Source organism: Heliangelus exortis, chromosome 3 (genome assembly GCF_036169615.1).
Source record: "Heliangelus exortis chromosome 3, bHelExo1.hap1, whole genome shotgun sequence".
Lineage (NCBI taxonomy): Eukaryota > Metazoa > Chordata > Aves > Apodiformes > Trochilidae > Heliangelus > Heliangelus exortis.
The window spans coordinates 61,664,835-61,688,924 of record NC_092424.1 but is presented as its reverse complement, the minus strand read 5'-3'; the positions used below and the strand labels follow the sequence as shown (position 1 = coordinate 61,688,924).

The 24,090-nt window shown below is 39.1% G+C and overlaps 2 protein-coding genes across 3 annotated transcripts in view; one reads left to right on the top strand and one right to left on the bottom strand.

Annotated features, from left to right (window-relative positions):
• Positions 1 to 3,015: 3,015 nt before the first annotated feature.
• THEMIS (thymocyte selection associated) overlaps positions 3,016 to 24,090 on the bottom strand; it is a 109,121-nt gene continuing 88,046 nt past the window's right edge. For both annotated transcript variants that reach the window (XM_071740983.1, XM_071740978.1), the window contains one exon: positions 3,016 to 8,447. In XM_071740983.1, coding sequence (XP_071597084.1) covers positions 8,375 to 8,447 — 73 coding nt within the window. In that variant the 3' untranslated portion in view covers positions 3,016 to 8,374. The remainder of the gene's footprint in view (positions 8,448 to 24,090) is intronic.
• On the top strand, positions 12,591 to 22,997 carry C3H6orf58 (chromosome 3 C6orf58 homolog). Its single transcript, XM_071740977.1, has 6 exons — positions 12,591 to 12,938; positions 16,193 to 16,279; positions 18,463 to 18,647; positions 19,380 to 19,513; positions 19,955 to 20,193; positions 22,553 to 22,997. Exons 1-6 carry the CDS (start codon positions 12,620 to 12,622, stop codon positions 22,645 to 22,647), a joined length of 1,059 nt encoding a protein of 352 aa, XP_071597078.1. The 5' UTR covers positions 12,591 to 12,619; the 3' UTR covers positions 22,648 to 22,997.

Below are 24,090 nucleotides of genomic sequence, written 5' to 3'. Positions count from 1 at the left end.
TTTTAATAGCTTGAAATACCAAAAACTCCAGTGCTGAAAATTTCACTACCATTAAAGTCCATAAAAAGACATGTGACAATATTTTTTAAGCCCAGAATCTCCCTCCTTCAGGAAGAATAAGTGACTTCGTCAGAGGCTGCTGCAGTGATGTTCTCTCTTATTGTAGGATGTTTTGTGAGCCTTTGGGAGATGGAGTGCTGAAGGATGAGTCTGATTTGATTATCTTTATTTTTATAGCCTTTCATCCCTATTTTCTAGGCTGTATGTGGGAATTTCACAACTATAATAAACCATGAGATTGGATTGCACATTGGGTACTGTCTTTGTAATGCAACAGAGACTTGTACCCAGAAAAAAATACTGTGCTCCTGCAAAGATGAGAAATGGAGGAGGTGTGAATCAGTTGCATTTTATGACTTCCCAGAGTAAGGAATGATGCTACTAGCATAATTCTTGGTCTACTGGAAAAATCTAATAGTTTTCCTACATGTACAAAGGAGGATGTTGGCACTTGGAGATGTGTAGAGAAAACTGTAAGACAGTTGTGTGATGTATACTGCTATTAAAGTTATACTGTTTAAACAGAATATGATGTGCTTGAGTGCAGGGTAGCCTTGTTTCCTATCCCAGGAAGTTGTAGGTGTGTATAGGGAGTAAGTACAAAAGCTTAGTTGTGTATTAAAATATCCTCGATGAGAGCATGAGCTTAATACCCAAAAGATAAGAAAAGTCTTGCTGAGAATGAAAGCATAGATAGTCAAAACTTCTCTAGTTTGTGTGAAAGAGGCAGCAGCTCTTTTTCCCCAGTTAGACTCTTATTGTCATACTTGTAATCATAATCACTTGGCAGGGACCAAAGATGCTCTCAGGCTCCTACAGAGTATTATAAACCCTTGGCTTTAGTTCTGATAATGCTAAAATTACCAAATTTTTAAGGCAGAAACCCTAGGCATTTCTTTTGCTCTCTGAGTGAAACCATGAGGGTGCTGAGAGGCACTGTCCCTTAGTGCAGAGTGAGGACAGCCAGTCTGTCCATCAGTCCTGTTCTAAGCTGTAGAAAGTGTCAAAGATACTAAAGATGGGGTATCATGATGGGAGGGTGGGCTGACCCCCAGGCCCACAAGCTGCAGTCCTCACAGCCCCAAATATCAGGCTCTTTGGATGCTTTTCCTACATGGACACAGAGGCTCAACTCTTACCACTTCAGGTCTCTCTCTCTTCTCTTCTACAACATTAGCAACAGCCTCCACGACTACTCTGCTGTGACTGATCTGACAATGCACATCATTACAGCAAGTGGTGGTTGCCTTGAACAGGATTTCTCAATGATGGTCTGCTGAGTCTACTCACTGATTTCCCTGAAACCCACTCATTTTTGTATAAGCTTGCTGGGTGATTTTAACCAGGCATACTCCTTTTTTTTCTGTGCTCTACTGACTGATCTTGCCACAGTCTGCAAGGCGTCTCTTGGAACGCAGAGGAGCCACACACCTCTGTGTGTTCCAAGGCCCAGCAGGCAAGGGCCACACAAATCATCCCACAACAGGAATCAGAACTGGATTCTACCAAGAGTCCAGCAGTGGAGGATTACTAAAACTAACACCAAGTTTTATGTTTTCCTTGTGCGTTTTCATGCCTTTTCTGCTTTGAGATAGACAGTGAATAAAAGAAGCTGGAAGAAGAAAATTATGTATATACAGTAAGAAATGGCATCTTAGAAGAGATGGAAAGCTGCACACAGGTGGAACTGCTGTACCTTTTCTCCCCTGTATTCATTTCAGGATGTGTTTAAAAGGATATACACTTTCTCAGACGACAAATCCTTGCTTCATTTTGTCTTTTTCTTGATTTTAGATCTGAATTAAGTTTACACTATGATTGCTAGGTCTCAGATTAGTGAAACCTCATCAGACATTGATTGCTTTCAAAAGACAGGCACAACTGTTTTCTTACATACAAAGCAACAGAAAAACACAGATAGATATGTTGATGTCCGAATGACTAGGCAGTGGAAACTCCTGTCATTTCACTGTAAAATATCAGTAGTGTTAATGAATGTTTTTATTAATATTATGCTCTAATTAATAGTATTAATGCATTGGACTGGGTTTGGGAATTTTTTGACACAGCAACAAAAGGCTCATGGCATCTGTCAGATGACATTATTATCTAAGAATGGAGAAGACATGGCTGTTATTTAGCACTGTGGCTCTCTTCTTGGCCAAGTCAAGAACTAGGTATAGTCACCAAATTCCCCTGTATATCTTAGGAACAAACCTTACAGAGCAAGACCAGAGCAGTGAGGGTGAGCAAGAGTCTGCCAGAGCACAGGGGAAGAAATGCAAACCTTGTGAGAGCAAGGAAGAACCTAGCATGGATCTTCACTGCTCCATGTGTGTCCCTCCTCAGTTCATGGGGTAATTTAGTATCTTAATTCTTCCTGAACCTCCCTCTGTTCCAGACTGGGTTAGAAACAGTATGGGAAGCAGAAGATACTAAAAAAGATGTCCTCTCTCACCTCTGTTGCACAGGGGAAACTCTGAACAGAGGCAGTAGGGGCTGTCAGAAGCAGACTCCTCCCTAGCTCTTCTTTGAGGAAAGAGAGATGATTCCTGACCTTGTTCTGGTGCCACTTCAGAGCATGTAATGGGTAAATCATGTCAAGCAAAATAAACATAACCCAAGGGCATTAGTACATTTCAATCTTAATCAAAAGAGTAGAATGAATAATATATTTACATATGAAGGAAAAGGTAGCTTTATCCGCTAAGACCTCTTATACAGCTTGGCTCACTCACATTCCTCAAAGTTAGGAACTTACTGTGCATTCATATGGTGGATAGAGTTTGTCTCTAAGTATTGTCTTGTGAAGTCCTGAAGAGTTTACAAAAGTGTGAGACTTCTTTTTTGCCACTGTAACACCCAAAATGTATGACCAAATAGAAGAAAAGTAATTGAATGTATCATGACATCTCACCTTTGGGAACTTTTTGCAGCTCTTGGTAAATAACCTGTTAAAGCTACATCTTGTATACTCCGCCAAAGTTTTGGCAAAGGATCAAACTTAATCTTCAAGCGAGTTTAAAGCATAACTCAAGCCAATGTGCCCTCATCAAATGCTGTTTCAATTAATCTGATTCAAGACATTCAGATAATGGTGACCTGCAGCAGTGATGTGAAATGAGCACTTCTGTGATGGCAGGGGTATTTCCATGACTGCCTGATGAGCCCATTAGTTCATTTAAAGGCAATGTCCCCTGACAAGGGAGTTCTGGAAACTGCATAGATCGATACCTCCCCGAGGCAAGAGCAACTGACAGTCTGCCTCCCAGACAGAAAAATTTGGGCTTCTCCCCTTCACTATTCCTGAAAATGATGAAAAACTCATGAATATGTGGACAGGCATTTGTCTGAATCCATAGCTATATCCATCTGAGACTCATATTTACTCTTGTCTGCTGGTTGAACAGTGACACTAAAATGTGAAATATATATAAGACATCACACATACAGTGGTCATAGAGATCAGAAAAGCTATTTCTTACAGGAAAAAACAAGAGAAGTCAGAATGACTCCACAGTCTTTTTCTGAGCTACAGCCTTTTTCCTTGTACTACCTCATTACCTGGCAGCACAAGTTCTATCTGGATCAAAAAAACAAGCTGACTTTATTCAAGCATGGCATGGGATCTTTCTGCCAGCTTAAGGCATTATCCTGAGTGCAGGAAAAGAGATAATGCCTGATTCAGCATAAAAATTGCTGGCAAAAGCTATTTTTTTACCAGTTTTTGTAAGCACCTTTGCTATGTAGTTTTCTTTAAAGTCATTATGTATCACCAAAATATTTTTGATTCAGCACAAGGAGCCCTAAAATCAGATGTACCCTCTCATTACATCCCTCAACAGTTGCTGACTGCAAGAGGAATACAGGTTTGGCTTATCTGAGTATTTGCCAATGTATTAAAACTTAGTTCTGAGTAAAATTTTTTTTCTTTTCTTTTAGCTACACGTGGAAATAATGTAGCAATTGAAAAGTTATAGAGCAGCATCTAGTGGTCATATACAAATTCACAGAAGGCTGCAGTTTTGCCACTCTCATTCCCTCAGATTACCTGGCACCTGTGCTGATTCCAAAGGATCCTGTGAGATAAATTCCATATTTCCAGCTGTCTGATTGTGGAATTTAGGTAAAGAAAAAAAAAATAGAAAAAAATAATAGGGCTAGAAGTTGTTTTTTTGCTCACACTATTACCATTCATAGTTGTGGAAAAAGAATATAGAATATCTTATTGTTATTTTTTTACAGATAAAGTTAAGTCAAAGAGTTTTAATACAGGATTTTAGTATAAAAGATAAACCAAGAATCAGAGCCTGTCTTTCATTTTAATGTGTTCAATCAGACAAAATAAAATGCAATGCTTCACTATTAATTACTTTTTCAAAAGCAGAGAATCCAAACAATACAAATCTTCTAGCTCCAAAGATGAGCATTTAAAATTAGATTAATTAGAAGAAAATGTAACAGAAACCCAGAAGGAAGTCACAGACTTCAGAAACCTGCCTTCTGTAAAACTTGGCTGTTGGTTGTGCTTATCTGTCTAAATTAGCCTGTAGTGAGGTCTATGCTATGGTAAAAAAAAATTACTCCTGGTCTTTCATTTAAATCTAGGCTATAGTGTAAAGGTTTCTTATACCTGTGCCACTCCTAGTCACTCCTAGTCATCTCTAACACATCTCATCACTCTCTGGGAAAGGCAACCTTTATTCCTATGGAGAAGAGCTGCTCCCTTCACCACCAAAACAGTAGGAAAAAATCAAATAATCACATACATTTTCTGCAGAATGGCTTTCTCTGGTGTGCCACCCACTGTGAGTAAGCACCATATTGTGCCTCTCCCTAAGACCACAGAGCATGTCCCAGATGATGATTCAGGCAGGGAGAAGATGAACTCAGTTTATTCTGGAAATGAAGGTGGCAATAAGGCAGAGGATGGAGTACTGATGGACACACAGATTTTTTTCAAAAATGTCTATTCTCATCCTCATGATGAGAGTAAAATAGGACAATTATAGAATCGTAGAATTTTCAGGGTTGGAAGATATCTTTAATGGTGGTTCCAACCCCCTGCCATGGACAGGGACACCTCCTGCTCACAACCCTATCTCGCCTGGCCTTAAAAACTTCCAGGGATGGGGCTTCCACGACCTCTCTGGGCACCCTGTTCCAGTGTCTCACCACCCTCATGGTGAAGAACTTCTTCCTAACATCTAATCTAAACCATTCCTCCTCCAGTTTGAATCCAATCCCCATGACATCCTAAAAAGTCCCTCACCAGCTTTCCTGTAGGCCCCTTCAGATACTGGAAGGCTACAATAAGGTCTCCTTGGAGCCTTCTCCTCTCCAGACTGAACAACCCCAGCTCTCTCAGTCTGTCTTCATAGGAGAGCTGCTCCAGCCCTCTGCTCATCCTTGTAGCCCTTCTCTGGACACACTCCAGCACATCCATGTCTTTCTTGTAATTGGGGCTCCAGAACTGGACTCAATACTGCAGGTTGGGTCTCACAAGAGCAGAGCAAAGGGGAAGAATCACCTCTCTGGACCTGCTGGCCACACTTCTCTTGATGCAGCCCAGGATCTGGTTGGCTTTCTGGGCTGCAAGTGTTCACTGATGGCTCGTGTTGAGCTTCTCATCCACCAGCACCTCCAAGTCCTTTTCCTCAGGGCTGCTCTCAAGCCAGTCACTGCCCAGCCTATATCAGTGCTTGGGATTGCCTAAACCCAGATGCAGGACCTTGCACTTCATCTTGTTGAACTTCATGAGATTAATTAAATATGACTGAAACTGAGTAAGGGCACATGCTACATTGATTTGAGGAAATGGCTCTCCATAGGAGTCTGGGAAGATTTGGAATATTGAAAAGCTGGACATTTTTCCAGTGAAATCAATGAACTGTCAAAGTTTCTCACTTGGTAGGAAGTCCTGGAGGCCAAAACTAATCCCTTTCAAACACATTTAGAAAAAAACATCCCTTTCTCATGCATCCCTTTGTTAATCCAAGGCCTAATTTTTTGGCAACATGGGGCAATAGACTATAAAGTCTTGTCCCTCTACAGTTGCCTGGTTGTGCTCTAGAGGGTTCTCACTACGGTCCCAAGCCTTAGGGCCTTTGTGACACTTGGTTATATATGTTTGCTGTGTAATATTGATAGATAGCTGTCAGCTACAGGAAACGTATTTCACATGAAGCATTATGCATTGGACACCTGTATTATGGAACTGATACTGGTACCTATGAAATCATGCCATGGGAGAAATCTCAGAAGCGGAGTCCTTGGGAGAATCCAAGCATTGGACTTTGGAGTGCAACCAGAAAATAAAGTGAAGTGAAAAAAAAAGCATGAAAAACTGGACAATGGAAACATTTATTATCGCTGTCATATCATTTAAAAAATGCATTTCCTGTCATCTCTCAACGTGGAGGTATGACATGTCTCTGTACTCTACCATTAGAGTTAATTTCAAAATAATTATAGCTTTGTTGTGCAAGTATCTGTCAATACCCAGTCACCCCCCTCTTTTAATATCTGTCCATGTGTATGTTTGCTCCTTACATACTTTTCCTAGGTCTATCTACCATGACTATGTTTAAAAGATGACTGATTTGGTGTAAGATGTATGTCTTAAATACACATATAATCAAATGCATTTGGAATTTGTTTCTAGTAAGTTATTCACACATTTCTAAACAAGACTGAAACCTGTTTTTCTTGAAAATCCCCTTATTTCCTCTGTTACTGCAAATGAAACCACAGAAGCAAATTACTGTGTAGCATACCAACATAGAATATCAATTAGAAACAACAGGAGTGTTACTCTTTCCCATGAAAGAAGCAAAATTAGGCAATAAGTGTAAGGGTGATTTATACCTCCTGTCTTTTATTTTATCGAATTTCTTTTGAGTCATCTTGTAACAAAATTTTTTTTTCAGTTTACACAATAATGACTAATTTATTTATTTGAGAAATATTTTTGCTAGCTCTGCTTTGCTTTCTTGCAAGGAAGCTTCTCCCCTCCCCCTTCTTTTTATTTTTCAGTCTAGGGAAAATGGCTGCAGCTGGAAGAAGATGGATCACAGTCTTCTGAAAATTTGCTCTGCAGTCTCTGAGTTTCAAGAGGTGAAAATATTTCCTGATTCAAATTTCTGAATTAATTGTTTACTCCTTCCAAATGACAAAAAAAGCTGTTGTGGTCCAAGTTTCTAATTGCTGCTGTCATTTTATATGCTTCATATCAGTTAATCTGATGCACTAGCTACAGATTTACTAGTTTGGATGTTTGTGCCTTTATTTTAATGAATCTTTGCCATTATGCTGATTTTTTCTAATTAGTTATTCCCACTTATTCTCGTTTTCATCTAATTAAAATGCCATGCTAAAAATATAAGTGACGATTCAGTTAATTTGTCTTATAAATGGATGCATAATTAATGCAAGACTGAAAATAGCCAACTCACAATGTGGTTCTGGTACTTTTCTTCCCTGCAGTTTGCTCTTTCCCTAGTGATATGCAAAAAAAAAACCAGCCAAACAACTTTGTTGAATTTATAATCAGACTTTGGGCTGTATTTGTGTAACTCTCTCTGAGTCAAAATTGACATATGATATTAAAAATTTACTATCAATATTTCTCAGGATTATATAAATTTCAGTTTAACCAAATTTTAAATGCATGAGAGGGGGTTTTGTGGGGTCGGCCCAAAAGGAATGAAAATTATGAAAATAAGTCTGTCTTTTATGATGTGTTGTTTCAGAGGTGATGATGAAGACTTAAAAGAGAAGCTATCAATTCGATTTTCTAGATTATTCATTTTCAGTTTACTTCAATTTAATTTTATTTGTGCTACTGTGCATGCCCAATTCAATAGATTGTTTCTATATAAAAAAAAAAAAAAAAAGACCAATTGGATGTTTCATTATGACCATCCTTCATGAACAGGATTTATCAGCAGAATCTAAAGCCTCAATTAACAGGATCAGCAGCACAGGTCATTCTTTCTGGTGAGGCAAGATCAGCAGATAACACAGTGAAGTTTTTGCAGAGGGGAGACTGGGATTAATAGTTGACATGAAAATTCTGTTTTACGAAGAAAAAAAAATTTAGTTCCAAAGATGTATGGAAGAGCCAGGATATGAGGATGACACAGCACTTCATGTTAGGCCTACCACACACACACTGTGTCACTTCCCCTGGGATACCTGGGATGTTCTTACTAAAGCACCTTGATGCAGTAGTGGTGAGGTCCACCCATGTGGTTTGGCTGATGACCTTTACAGCTGCATCCAAGGGAAGTGAAGTAGCAATTTAAAATCCATTTTATAGCCCTGTCATGGGGTTTTGCCGGAGAACACTGGAGCCAGAAAGATTCCCCCTGCTGAATATAAAAGGCCTGTGAAAAAAAAAAAAGTAGAAAGTCTGTTCAAAGCAAGAGCTGCAGACAATAGCAACAGAGTTTGGTAAGCAGCCTAAATATATTTTCTGCTACAAGTTTATCCAGTTAAATACATGAAGAATACCTTTAGACACAGTGTGGTCCTGAGTTTTCCTTGGAATGTCTCACAGTCAAGAAGCACTCACAATCATTGGTGGAAGAGTAAGGGCATGAAAAAAAGGTCCTAGGCGAGAGAGAGGCTCACCCAGAACAATAGTCCATATAAATGAAAGCTCATTCTTCTCCCTCTTAGGACATTTATCCTAAAAGAAAGGGAGTGAACCTTTCCTTTCAGTGTTGTGTTATGTGACTGAAGGATACTGACATTCCCAGGTTACCTGAAGGTTTTCTCACTTAAAGTTCTGAGACATTTCTGAGTTCATTCTACTGATGCCCGTTCCTCACTGGCTTGCTAGTTCCTTCCTCAGTACATCCCATCAGGACTAAGAAACTGCATATTTTGACAGTTTGGGGACTTAAACATGGACTGTCATTTCTTCTTACAGTCACCTCAGCTAATCTAATTGGTGCCTATCAGCTTTTCTCCAGTTATCTTGAAGCAATTTATGGAACCCAGATGAAAACTAGAGCATTCTCTATTGAAACTTGACAGCAATTACATACCAGACCTGAATTTTCCACCTACCACAATCTTTTCCAGGACTTGTTTCTGTTACAAGGCCTGTGAGAGCACACCATACCGAGTCACTAGTAGAATACTTACTAAGACAGTGATTAATAGAATCATGATGTTGACTTTACTAACAGTCTTCATTGATCTCCCACTTATTTAAAATGCTTACAGCCCTGAAAGGTTGTGTTGACTCAAGACCCAACACCAACACCAATGAAGTCCACTTGGCATGACACCAAACCTCCCCTCACCCAACTCAGGCAGCAGACCAAGAGGACTGGATTCCAAGCTGGAAATGACAATGTAGATTCCTCAAAGGAAAGCTGTTATCCTTAAAGTCTTACAAAAACTTCATCAACTAATTTGGCCACACAGATAAGTGGAGAAACTGTGTAAGAGCTATAAAATAAATTATAGTATTTTGCATGGATAATATTTTAATTATATTAATTAAAAAGATTCCTCTTGACTCTCTGAAGATAAACTGAGTTGTTGAAGTCCTTTTGTTACCATAATAAAGCAAAAGTCTGACTTCAGAAAGTGAAGGAATTCAGCAGAGTAGTTACATTCTTTTTTTAATGCTATTTACCATTTAGTGTATAGCACAAACACTTTTTTTATAAAATAGTTCAGAAATTGATATAAGGCAAGTGTTATGTCAAGAACTTATTTTTGTGCCTGCACAGACTGGTGTTATTAGGGTCTGCCTTTCTAGGTGGCAGAGCAGGAGGACAGTTTTTCATGCACAATAAAATTCCACCCAAACATGAAACTGGTTATTTTACTGCATATAAACTGCCATGAGGATGTAAATATGTGAAACCTCTGTGAAAAATGAAAACATTCATTCACATCTCTTCGCCTTAGGCACCTAAAGTGAAATCACTCAAATTATACAAATGACTGTTATGTCTCACCAGGAAAATTCAAACTCTCCTCCTTCACTATAGAAAGAGTTTGAACTCCCAGACTGGATACTTCTTTCACTGATAACAAAAATAACCCTTACCTTTACTCACCCCTTCAGGTTCACAACTAAAATTTGTGCCCTAGCACAATTATGACCTTTGTGTTTTTATTTCATAGAATCACAGATTTCCTTCAGATATCTTGTGCCCTAGATAATGCCTTTCAGCATCCTTGCTTTTCAGATGTGTCTTATTGCTCATTACTTCAATTAAACCCTAATATATGGGTGGGAGTGCTGAGCTCCTTGAGAGTAGGAAGGCTCTACAGCAGGACATAGATAGGTTGGATTGAAGGGCTGAGATCAGTTGTATGAGGTTCAGTAAAGCCAAGAGTTTGGCACCTTGGTCACAACAACCCTGTGCAAATGCTACTTGGGGCAGTGTCTAGAAAGTTGCCCAGAGGAAAAGGACCTGGAGGTTCTGGTAGACAGCAGGCTAAATATGTGCCCAGATGGCCAAAGAGGCCAAGAGCAATCATCCTTACTTGTATCAGAAATAATGTGGTCTTCAGGACTAGGGAAGTGTTTTTCTCTTGTACTTGGCACTGGTGAGGTTTTATCTCAAATGCTTTGTTCAGCTGAGGGACCCTCACTACAAGAAGGATATCAAAGTGCTAGAGAGCATCCAAAGAAGAGAAACTGGAAGTTGCTGGAAGTGGAGTTGTTTTCCCTGGAGAAAAAGAACCAGAAGAGTTGTCAGGGGCTGGAACAGGCTGCTCAGGGAAGTGGTTGAGTCACCATCCTGGAGGTATTCAAAAGCCACATAGATATGGTGCTTATGGGCACAGTTTAGTGGTGGACTTGTCAGTGCAAAGTTAACAGTTTGACTTGATGGCCTGAATGACCTTTTCCAACTAGAACAGATTATGATTCTATGTATATATAAAAACAACAGAGTTCATGACATTTATCCTCAGAATTATTTCATAGAATGTCTTCTTTCAAGAAAAAAAAACAAGTACAATTGAAAATACTTATGGAATTACTATATAAAGCTAGGTAAAATCAATATTGATTTTTTTTAATCTAAAAGTATTTTTTGATGTCTAAAGCTAAATTTTGAATTTCAACTCCCTCTAGAGTCAGTCAAGAGCAATACATCTTTCAGTGGTGTATTTTAAACGAGTTACATTCTGGACATGCCTGATTCTCTGCTTTGACTACTAAGGCAATCTACACAGCTAGCTTAAAGTTTAATTGTCCACAGTTATCTCAGATAAATCCAATGCTAGAAGCTTAACAAAAGAGAAACTTGATTATTTGAAACCCCTGCGAGTCAGCATGATTAAGAGAAGTGCTCTCAGATCTGTGATAATCTCTGTTGAATGCTGATTGTTTTTCAAAAGTCTTTGGGTTTCTTTCTGAATAGTGGATGCAAAAATAAAAAGTGGCCATTGAAAAGGTAAGCTATTTGCTAGAAATTCTCCAAAATAAATAAAGAAGATGGAAAAGTTTTGAATTGAACTGACACATTTCTTTTAAATTTACTGTCAGAGGTTTACATCCAGTTTTGACTTACTCTCATAGTGGGTTTTAGGTACTTTAAGGGTACAGAACACAATCAAAACTCAGATAATTACTTCAAGGAAAATGGGCACTTGCAGTTTTTCTCATGCAAAATAAAGACTACATAGATAAGGAATGATTAATTTGTTTGCTGACTGGTCTTTTGTAACCATTGCTTATCTGAGAAAAAGCAGCTCAAGATTATAAAATTGTACAAGTACTTGAGGTGAAGGTAGCAGGACAGTTTCATTTTTTGTTGGAGTATAACTTAATCAGACACTGATTTTATCAGTGAAGGGGTGGTATTTATATTCTCTTTGAAGTCTACAAGATCTTTGAGGTTGAGTAGGAGGCTTTAGTTCTTTATAATGGACATTTTCACATGAGACAAACACTAAAAATACAATTAACCAGGTGCTGCATGGGCTGCAGCCAGGTTGATTTGGCTACTTCCAATGCTGCTAGAATCTGAAGGTTGCAGGCTGCTGCCCCATAGCCAAAAGCCAAAGTTGCCAATGGCAACACCTGCTGTATGTCACTGCTGCTTCTTGGCCAACACCTGGAGCCCTTCTCAGAGCACCTCACACCTAACATAACCCTGACTCTTCTGGCATGAACTATGTGCTATTTCTGTCCCTTTTCTACCCAAAGGAATTAGGCAGGAAAGGGGAAGGTGACAGCTAGTATTGAACAGGAACAAAGAGGTTGATAACACGGTTGTACAATCAGCACTCTAGCACCTCAGCCTTTTGAGAGGATGGGTATATGTCATGGGCAGCACAGATTTGGACATTTTCTGGTCAGACTGATCCCTCTTAAACATCTGTTGCTGCTACCCAGATCTCACAGGGAAGATAAAACATTACTCACCATTTGCTAATCTGGCCATGCCAGGTCAGGGTCACAGGAAAGAAGTCATGGAGATGGAGACCTCTGCACATGAGTCATCCTTTTATTGCCCAACCCTCTCCTTTCACCATAAAAGCCCTTCAGCCCCAAACACCTGGGTCACAAACCTTCACAATGTGCCCCTACTTTGGCATATGTGCTCTTCTTATAGTCACTGTTACCCTGAGTCCAGCGACTGCCACAACATGGAGTGAAAAAGATACCACCGAAGATGAGTATCCCCCTCTATGGGATCTTGCCCCTGAAAACCTGCTGGATTTCCCACTAAAGAACAACAAAATTATCATCAATCCTTGGAACTATCCTGAACGTCTGGGAATTTATAAGATCTTGCTAAACTCTTCAGCCAAATACTTTGCAGCCTTTGGAAACCAAAATTTTGGCAATATTCTCTGGGGATTACCACTGCAGCATGGGTGGCAATTTCGTACAGGTATGAACTTTGTCTCCAAGTTGCTGGAAGACATAAGTGTTTACCAGACCCACCCCGAGTCATCCTTTCCAAGGTTTCTGCTTTACAAATCCAATACATCCTCAGACAGTGCAAATTTTTACATACTGAGCAAAGATCCCAATTTGAAAGAGAAATCCTGAATGAAGGGAATACTCTTACCTTGTTAAGAAATAGCTGCTAAACTTCCCAATAGGAAAGGGTATTACCAAACCCAGGACTCATCAGAATCCAGAAGATCTATGGTTTAGATGGGCAATATTTCTGTTAGCTGAAAATCTTTGAAAAGATATTCCCATTTTCTCCAATTTACAGTAGGTAGATTTTAGATCCTGCACTCTGCAGTGCTGTTCTTAAGTTGTTAACTCAAAAGCTGGTTTTGTTTGTTAATGTTGTTATCTTTTGTTAGTAATTTGAGTTTCATTTCTAATACAGGTATTCAAAAGTCCACCTATCACTCTTAGAATTTGTTTACATTACTATTTTTTATCAGTTTAGGAGTAATCTTATTATTTTCTAAATGTATTTTTTACCAAAATGAAAGTTTGTTCTGTTTGTTGGTTTTTGTCTTTTTTTCTAATTTTTTTTTTAATTATGTCCATATTCTAATGACTTATTGCCCAGATGCTGCATCTGCAGCAGTCATTCTTATTTGCTTGTTGGCCACAAAAGGGAAGTAGACAGGTCTGAAGGATCCTTTGAGATCAAGGCTGCTGCATGATAACCAGGGTTTCATCAGAGACTTTGTTCTCAGCACAGCTTGTAGTGAAGCTTTTCATTCAGAGCTGGAGTTGACTTCCCTTGTTCTACCAACCAGGAGAGGTGGGAAGAAGGGAATAATACTCAGTGAGGTTTTAGGGAACTTGTGCCTTGTGGAAATGAGACGTGAGCAAATGCATCTATCTGTCTATTCTTTCCTCTAATTTTTGCAATCTGTAGTTTCATGAGGTGGTGTTTTGTCTGAAGCTGTATGTTTGGAAGAAGTGGAGGCACTGCAGGTGATGGTGAAGGAAAGATGCCAGCATTTAGACACATCTAATAGATAATTAACTGCAAAGTCAAAAGGAGAAAAAGGAGGAAAAATAGGTAGAGTAAGCAAAATCAAAGCAGGCAACTACCTGGCAAGAGGCTAGCAGTAAGAAAAATTTGGCTGGAGTTTAGGAAAATTTTTTCCTCTTTCCCTTCCTTACATAGAGGAAAAGAAGGAGAAGATGAAGGGGTTGTCTAGGGCTTCAGGAGAGTTGACCCAACATGTGACAGATGCAAAGATTACTGGATGCAGAAGCCATGCTAAAGTGGTGGCTTGCTTGAAACAATGAAGATACGTAGGGTGGCCTCATCCACAAAGTGAGGACGTGCCTGATTGCAGAGACAGTTCCCAAATAGAGATCAGGGAGGTGGTGGATAAGATTTGCAAGTGGTTGCACAGGCAGGTAAAGACTTGATGTAACCTGTCAAGGAGTCATAGGATGGTCCTTAGGCAAGAAGATATAATTTTGAAATTACATGATTAGAATGTTGAAAACATAGTAGAAAGAGAAGTATCACATGGCTGGAGAGAGTTAAGAATTTGAGAAGCTGAAGGATAAATGGATAAGGGGGAGAAAAAGACACAATTTTGGTGCATGTAGTAGAGAGGTTAGCAACTGGTTGAACCTAACACAGGTAGGAAGTTTGGCTAGGTCAGTGAGGAATGACTGAAACATTTTTATAGCAGCATAATAAGTCTGGGCAAACAAAAGTAGTAGTTGAATTCATAGAGCAGAACAGCAGATCCTTGAAAATACTACAAAAAGTTTGGTCTGGTCATGAAAGTTATGTTGCTTGAGAAAATATTTTTTATAGATTGGACATATATAAAGTATGAGTGGCAAGTGAAGATGCCATCTAATAAGAGTGGTACAAAGATTTGTAGTCTACTCAAGGTTATAAAATGAAATTACTAATTTGCCTAAATTTACAGTAGAAGCAATGATGTTGAGACATCATGGTTGATAGTAATGAGATTGCAGAAAGAAAAATTGTCACTTGGGAGATGGAGCTAAACTGATAGTTCTACCTATATAGAAAGAAGAAACTGGATAGTCTCTTACCCCCACTTGGAAGAACTGACTATTTTTGGTACTCTGTGTCAAAGTAGAATTTTTTAAAAACCCACCTTACCATTAATTTTTAAAATATCTTGCTGAACTTCATTCCTCACCACTGCAAGTTCATGCTACTGAAACATAGAGGCTTGGGCAGCCAGCATGCCCCAAAGCACAATTTCTGTCTGGTCAGCCACAGATTAGGATAATCTCTATGCACACAGCTCATGACCATCTCTTTCTCAAGTAAAAAGTATCAGAAAATGTGGTTTAATTTTTAAAGAATGCAGTGGATTTTAGTTCTAATCTGACAGAAATGTCAATGTTGGCATTCAGCCAACTAACCAGAGAGCAAGTGCTCTGCAGGACAGAGCTTGGGATCTTCTGGAATACCTCAGGTCATTGGACCTGACCATGATAATTCCTATCCTACACGTAAGGCAGAGTTCCTGACTAACTACGTGACTAATTACTACATAATTTACATGTACATTATGCTTTCAGGAATTAGACTATTCTCCACATCACATGCTTATAGTAAAATACCCCTTACACACTGTCACAAATAATTGCCAAATGTCTTGCATGTTTGCTACAGCACAGATGTGTAAAAACCTTGCTAATTAGATACAACAACATTTGCATGCTTAACTTCACACAGAGGCCATGTCTGCATGCGTTATTAAGCTGGAAGGGATTCTGTATCACACAACCCAATTAGGTGATACAATTAGTAGCACATTTAAATTGTGCTATTCTGCTCATTAAACAGCTCTCCTCCACTAGCAGCCCTGCTTGTATTGAAAATGATGCATCAGCTATGCATGTGTTTATGTCTGTGTATCTCCATAAAAATATCACTGTGATGTCCTACTTTCAGACAGTCCCATAAATTCTCAGAATACATTTATAGTGAGGAAAAAAACTGTAAAATGCCATCAAATTACAATGCTCTGCATGAAGTATTGACTGAGGAATTCAGCTACTTTAGGAACAGTGTTTTGTGAAGGAAAACATCTATTCTGCTTCTCTGAGCAAAATTCTGCATGCTTTACTCCTATATATATATTTTTTCTTATCTCAGTGGGATTTCTTGTGTAGAAAAGATTAAGAAATATTTGGTGTGTTATTTTACTTGATTCCATTCAGGCAGATTAGCAGACCCTTCCCATGTAACTTCCTGTGGCTATGAAGATGGAGACGCCCTGTGTGTATCTGTAAGAAGCTGGTGGTCCTGTAAGTATACACTATTAATGTCGTTCTTCTTCAAAATATGATTAGTATCCTAGAAGGCAAGTCAGAATATTTCCTCCCCTTAGACTTCTGTATTGCAAAGTAATTAAATGTGTTAAATAATTCTTCATTGAAAGCTTGAATCAGGACAGCTTAGTGAGAGTTAGTAAATGAAAGTGAATTGACTTTGTTAACTTACCTGAGGAAGGAAAAAACCCTCAAATTTGCAGCTTTAAAAAGTCTTGCTACTGCAAAAATGAATGTATAAACACATGGCAAATGCCAAGATGGATATCCATATAGGCAGACATTCGTAGAAATTACAGCTTTGATACTAGAATTTCAAAGTAAAAACTAGCGTAGGAATATCAGGCATGAATCTTTATGATTCTTGCATCACCCTCAGTAATACAATTCTGACAGGACTTTTCTGCCTTCAGTTGCACCTCCACAACTTCACTGTGGTCAGCAAAATGAAATCAAGGGAGTCTTTGTGCCCCCAATATCCAAATAACTTCATTGCCTATATTACACTGAAGATGTGTATCCAGCAGGATTTTTAAGTACCCAGCTGCAGCTCAGTTGATACTTTGACCTGGCACATTTGAGCTATCAGATGATTGCTGCCTCTTCACTATTGGCTTTGGAGTTCTCATAGACGGAAGTTTTGGGATTTTAATTATCCCAATAAGCAGCAATGAACTGAAGACAGATGGAAGTGTAAAGATCTGAATTTCCAAAGTTAGTGCCACTGACTTTTTCAGCACTTTCCTTGAGAGTACATGACCAGATAATTTAGTCTTTCCAAAAATGAAAACATCAAAAATTCCTGGATATTTTCAATAATATTTACTGAGAATAAAAGTCCATTTCTGCACTGTTTTCTGCTGTGTCCCCCAAACAATATGTAATATATGTAAACTCATTTAAAGAATTTAAGTACTTTCTGATGTGAAACTGATGTCTCAATACTTCTCATGAAATAGTGATCAAGCAGCAAGACCTAGCTTAACAATGACTCCCAACATGACTCTATTCTCATCACTTGGGACTTTATTTTTACACTACTGACTAGCCATATACTTCCTCCTGAATAGCTGGCTGGGCCCAGATACAGGAGGAGGTACAAAACCAGGTTCCCATGAGTAGGAAAAGGATCCATGGGAGGTGGTGAGGTTTTGATTATTTTGGTCCTCACTGCTGGAGCTGTGCACAAAATACTTAGGCAGGCTGTGGCTCTGAGACCAAGCACAAGCAAATGACTTCTCAGTGTAATGGTGCAGGAGCACCCACCCAAATCAGGGGAACATCTGGTCTCCAGGCTCTTCTTCAATTAAATCTATTATACTTCATTTCTACAAAGAGGAGACAATTAAGAGGAGAATTTACAATCCCTCTTTCAAATGTGGAATATCAGATAGCACTTTGGGTACTCGCATTGAAGGTTTGGCCCAGCACTGGTAACAACCTAATCTGAGTTTCCTACATCTGCTCCAACTTCTGGATCATTCCAAAGGAAACCATTATCCTAAAATAAACCTAAACAAACAAACTGAGGTAATTTCCAAGAAGTTTTCCTTGAGTGAATTTTTTAAAAAAAGCAAAGTTATTATTTTCCAGTAAAATATCACTAGTATTTTCATTTTTATTTCTTATGTGCCTAAGATGCATAGAAGAGTTTTTGTTTGGTTGTTTTTTTTTTTGGTTGGTTTTTTTTTTTTTTTTTTTTTTGTTTGGTTGTTTTTTTTTAATGAAACAAATATTCATGGAATATCCCTTAGTCTTTCTGTACCTAGTTTGCAACTAATATTTGACAGGCTTCTGATGTCTTGTCAATGACAGCCTATGAGGAACTAACTTTTCTCAGGTGTTTGCCTATTTCTGCAAAATATGGCACACTGTCAGCTCACACAAGGCTGTTAAAGGAGATATATGTAGGTATATAAGCAATATAGATATATAAAAACACATATTGCAAATCATATCTAAATCAATACAGATTAAAAATTAGTGCATACAGATAAATCATTAGTGCATTTGGGTACATACATCCCCCTGCTGAACACAGTTATATCAGTGGCAATGTGAAACTATTTCATTTGGTACAAGAGAGCACTCATTTTTCTATGCAGGAATTTTTCCTTTCCTCGTGATTAACACTAACTTCTTTTTAATTCTTGTTCCAGGTATGAATTACTACCTGGCTGTCATACCCTTCCTGGGAGCTGTGGATGCTGGCCTCTTTGGGCAGCTGCAGTATGAGATAGAAATTTTGCCCCCAGAGGAGCGAAAGGCTGATTTCTGCCTCAGTGTTGCTGACTGCCGGTCTCGCATGCCCAAGCTCATGGATGAATGGAAGAACTATTTTGAAGTAAGTAATTTTACATTGTTTTCATATTTGGTAGGAAGTGATAATGGAATATTACTTTTTAAAACTGCTTTTACTGTTATTCGTAAGACTGAGAGTTTGGCTTGCTTTCAGTAACAGATTGATAACAACTAGCAAGCAGAAAAGTGAAAATCATGATGTAAAGTGAGTCAGAGATAAGAAGGCTAGGATTTTTACAGCCTTCTTCTAAGATAATTCTGTATTTTCGAGTCTGTGCCAAGAGATTATTTTGTTACCAGTTATATTTATAGTCTTCCTATACTGCTTATGTTAGCAATGCAAAATAAGCATTTGAGATAGACTTCACTCTTGAGGCTTTGTGTTGGTTTTAATGACGTTCGTTTATTTCCCTGAACATCTGGAAAAAAAAGAAAAAGCTGACACCTGATTCAGAAGGACACCTATTTATGCAAGTTGATATTCTCCGTACTTGTTATTCATCTGTTCCCTAATCCCAAAGATAAAAATATTTCTTACTTCATGGGTAATTTATGAGGATAAAAGGCTCACTCTCTGTTAAAGTCAAAGAATGGCAATTCTAGTTAACTTCAGTGGGGATATATAGCCATAGTTATACTTACATTTATATTTTGTATTTATATTTATTCACTTCATAAACCTATATTACTAATATTTTTCCGTCTGAGTATGAAAAATTCATTTGGTTTAAATCTCTCCCCATTTCTCTGCCTTTTTCCCTCCCTGTTGCTGCAGTATCTGTTGTCTACAGACAACAAAGCCATGAACTCTGTGGTTTCCTCCTCCTTCGACATGGATGAAGCCCTTGGCCTCATGTGGAGGGCACACGTCACCAGCATTGCTTATGCACTGCCCAAGTTCAAGGACAGGTACTGGGATAAGTGGCCAAGAAAATCCCACTTGCATGCTTTTTTGGAAGGAGAATATCCCAACAAACTCTGCATGAACTTTCTTACTTTAGGCCTCTTGTCTTTATGCTCTACTCCTCCTTCTGTTCTTGAAGCATAAGATGACCATGGAGAGGTGGCTGCCCAGGCTGCAAGGGGTGGGCAGGCTGTGGGCTTAACATGGGATGCTGATTCCTCTCTGGGAGCTGTGTTCAGAGTCAGGAGCTGTATTTAGTCTGGGCAGGGGAAGCAGTGCCAGGAGAAATTAGATGTAAAATAACGAAGGAGGCTTCAAGGTACTGTAGCACTGAGACCCATCAGGTTATCATACTGAACAAACCACATTTGGGATAAATGACAGACTAACACATTCTACAGTGGATTTCAATTGTCCGTTACATTTTTCTTTTTAATCTCTTTCAGATTAAAATATTTGTCCGATCCTGAAGCAAATTTTGGTAAAGACTGGAGTACTGCTGTAGATTTCATTGCAGCCACACACTTCTCTACAGATTTACAGAACGTAAACCACTTCCAGACTTTCCTGCCCCCAAGGATGCTTGTCAAAGGGGATGTCCCCCCAAACATTAGTGACTTCAGTCCACAGCAAAACAGAGTCGTGCTTTCACTCAGAGCTCTTAACAAAGCAAATCGAATATCAGGTACAAATCCAACCTACAAATATCTATAGTCCATAGTATATTAAATATCTTGTTCTTTGTTTCTATATCTTTCTTCTTATGAACACTGATTTTTTAAGTATACAATAGTATAAACAGTTCCAAGAGACTAACAATAAAGAGTACAGCTAAAAATAGAAGCTTTAGTAAACAACACATCTGAGAGGGTGTGTTATCCCCAGCAATGGGTTAACAGCGATGATACTCAGTGAGGATTTCACATTGAGAGATATGTATTAATTGTTGAGACATAAGATTTTACCATTTTTTCTTCCATTTTTCACAGGAATTTAAAAAACACAAAGACTATTTTGTGGTTTGCTGTTTACATCTGAAATCATAAAAACTGTAAATGAAGTAATTAAATCAATTGAGATAACTACAAAAAAAGAAAAAAGAAAAAAAGAAAAAAAATTATATGATCATGAACAACGGTTTGTGTGTCCACAAGTGTTCCGGTTTTGATTTTTGTCTGTCTTTGGTGTAACAGAATATTCAGACTGTCACAGCATAACTGCTTCCTCAGACAACGTTGGGCTGTCACTAAAATAAGTTGTGCATCACCATCCAGCGGTTAGATGCAGAATTACAGTCCTCTGAGTAGACCCGGAGCTATAGCATTTGCTTTGCGACCTTCTTGTGTCTGTTCAGTTCGGTTAAAATTCTCTCAGTAGCTGTATTTATATCTGAGAAAGGCTGTTTAATGAAGCTATTCAGTGTTACAAAAGGGCACCCTCGCATCAGAGAGTGTTTCCTTCACACCTTCTTCCACGTGACAAAAGGGTCCTTCATAGCTTGAACAGGGACCTTAACAGCTCCATCCCATGCCTAGCACTGTACGATTCAGTTTTCCTTGACCTACCTCGAGGAGGGCACAGAGGACCAGCAAGGGGAAAGGAGAGCCCCAGGGCAGCAGAACAGATGAGGGCAGCACTGGAGGGAGAGGCAAAAAGAGACATGCATCCTGAACATGGTGGGGGAAAAGAAAGAGAGGAGGAATAAGTTTCATGCAGGTGCAGCCGTAACAAAATCCGTAGCTGAATTTCCTGGTTTTGCAGGCTGGAGATTTCCCTCACCCTGTTTTAAAGGGATGGACTTTGCATTTGGATGAGAGTTAAAACACAATTAACTCAACTTGGTGACTGCTTCACTGATCAGAAAAGGAGCTTTAAACTAAATTTGACTTGGGTCTGGATCCACAGTCTCAGCAGGGACCTGAAACAGTAGATCTTATTACTACAAAGCTCAGATGACACAATGTGACAGTTGTAGGGTTGGATGCCTCCAAAACTTAAACACATCTTGTGAGATGTAGAATCCTTGGGCTGCAAGCTTCAAGAGCAGATAGAAGGTTTCAGTAGTTCTTAGGATGAAATCCTGTTCAGCACAGAGTGAGATCTGATTTATTGATTCAGAGTTTGATTACTCTTTATTTTCCTCTAGCTGCTTCTGCCAGACAGGCAGGGGTCTGTACTGAGACAGTGCTGTGCTACCTCTAAAGCATTTTGGATGGACAGCCAGAAGCTCTGGATTTTATGCTCTGCCCCTCACTGGTATCCAAAACCAGAAAAGCATATATCCTGTCACTTGAGGCCTTTTCTGCTGTCCTCACACTTCTTGCAGTCTTCTTCAGTCTTCACATTCCTTGTAAAATACTGTGCAAATTCAATTCTTCATTGTTGTCAGTTTTATACAAAAGCATGCTCTACAGGAAAATAAACTCCTCTTGGTTTTCCAGCAGACTTTTTTTTGTGCCCAGATTTTCTGTGTAGACCCTTTATCCAACAGAAAGATCAGCAGTGAGAGGATTGGGGAAGAGGCAATGACTACCCTGCAAACAGGTCTTACTGCCAGGCTGGTCAGGTACACATTTTAGAAAGCCACTGCTCTCTGCCTGGATTAGAGTATTAAGATCATTTGCTTCTTTAGCTTGAGACCATAGCTGGCAGGAGTGCAGATTCTTGCTTGTTTTAGAGTGAAAAAAAAGACATGCATGCTTATGACTACCAAGCCACTGCTTCATAAGCCATGAAGCTATGTGCAAACGCAGACCAAGTCCTTAGCATGTGCCTTCAATCATTTTGACTTGCATCACTGGTGCAAGGGAACAAGCCCAGCTCTCTGTCAGTACAAAGGATCCTGAGCTGAATGAACGGCCTCTGGCTCCACACACAGCTGTAGGAAATTATGGCTCTATTGGCATGCTCCAGCTTCGACTACATTTCACTGCCCACAGGAGAGTGGTGGGTGTTTGTTACCAGGCATGCAACATCCCTTGTGTGCAGAGAGCTGCGTGTGCTCCATTTTAATTTGACAATGTCGTGTTGTGTTTTTTCCTAAGGAGGATTGCTGCTGAAGCTCTGGAAGAAGGGTATGTCTACTGAAGAAGCAAGAAAAATAGGCCGAACACTGATTGAACAGTTGATGTCAAGCTAAAAGTTTGATCCAGTGGGGATACGTAATGATTTGAAAGAATATTTGACAGTGCCCAGTTTCTTGAGAAAAAGCAGTTACAATCTTGATTGATTTAATCTTTTAGCAGATATGTGTCTGGTAATCTGGCCTTGGTAATTTCTTACAGCAGGGTTTCCTAAGTAGCCATGCGTGCATCTCTCACATATTGAATCAATATATTTATCTTTAATTTTCCTAATTAGATCATTTGTTTAACTCATTTCCTTATAACTAAAATGCCTTATAGAAAATCTTAGCTTATTGCTCTTCTGACATTATAAATAATGTATCCTTATTGCAGACAAAATTAAATAAAGGCAAATTATATTCTGTTTCAGCCTAATTTTTTTTTCTTCTATACATCAATCCCACTAGATATGTAATTACTGAGGCCTTTGGTCTAACAGATGATAACCTGAGAATGTTCTTTGAAGTTCTGATCCCAACCCAATGCCTTGAATGTTTTCCACCAAAGGTATTGTTTTGCAGACCAGCTGCAATCCAGTTTTAAGCTTTCAGACTTTTCAGATTAAATACTTGAGTTCAGATGGATCCCCTTGGTATGCTGCTCTGCAGCAAGAATGTGGAGCCAGCCCTGGGAAGTCATGAAGCAAATGAGCTTAATCTCTAGCAGCTTTTACATGACTAATGGAAAATTTATAATATCTGATTCATTTAGTTTACCTCAAGAAAACATTGATCTATCTAGTGATTTATACAATTATAAAGTCTGAATAGCTACAGGTTGCTTTTCCATTCCTCCATGTCCAACCCTTCTTGTCCCTGTAAGTCATACATTAGATTTGATTTCCAATTCTGATCCAGATGCTGATCTTGGTCTCCTGAGTGATAATACATATAGATAATTAATTATCATAACTTGTCATTAGAGCTGTGGGGAAGTGGGACAGGGGTCCTGCAGGCGGATAGGGGTTAAAGTTTCTTAGGAGATCTGCTGGCTTGGATCCTCCATCCTTATGAAAAGTTCCCCCAGAGAGTAGGCATGGCAAGAGACACCTTTCCATGGTGGTGGGCTGAGGATGCAGCCACTGCCTGCTGCATCCTGTCAGATTATAGTTTGCACTACAGTGTACTTAAAAATGACACAAGCTTTAGATTCACAGATCAAAATAAGGAAAAGCACCTTTTTTTTTTTTTTTCTACCATTCTAGGTCTTTCCCAGAGATTCAGCAGCAGCTAGCAACTCATTTGGTGACTTGGACCCATAGCCCTCACTCAGAAGATTCATGTGCTCTTCTGCTGGAGAACACAATTTCATGCTGATGCACTCACATACATTTCATTTGTAGCCCTTGTAGTGATGGCCTCCTGACACATGCACAACAACCAAAGATTTTCCACAGATATTAGGGGGGACATCTGGACACCCAACTTTCCTCTCAGTATCAGAGTGACTGAAAGAAG

Excerpts from the sequence above, each read along its gene's own strand:
- C3H6orf58 (XM_071740977.1), top strand. The coding sequence starts at position 12,620 with ATGTGCCCCTACTTTGGCATATGTGCTCTTCTTATAGTCACTGTTACC. Across the intron at positions 12,939-16,192 it reads TGGGTGGCAATTTCGTACAG|GCAGATTAGCAGACCCTTCC; the intron begins GTATGAACTTTG and ends GATTCCATTCAG. Across the intron at positions 18,648-19,379 it reads AATGGAAGAACTATTTTGAA|TATCTGTTGTCTACAGACAA; the intron begins GTAAGTAATTTT and ends CTGTTGCTGCAG.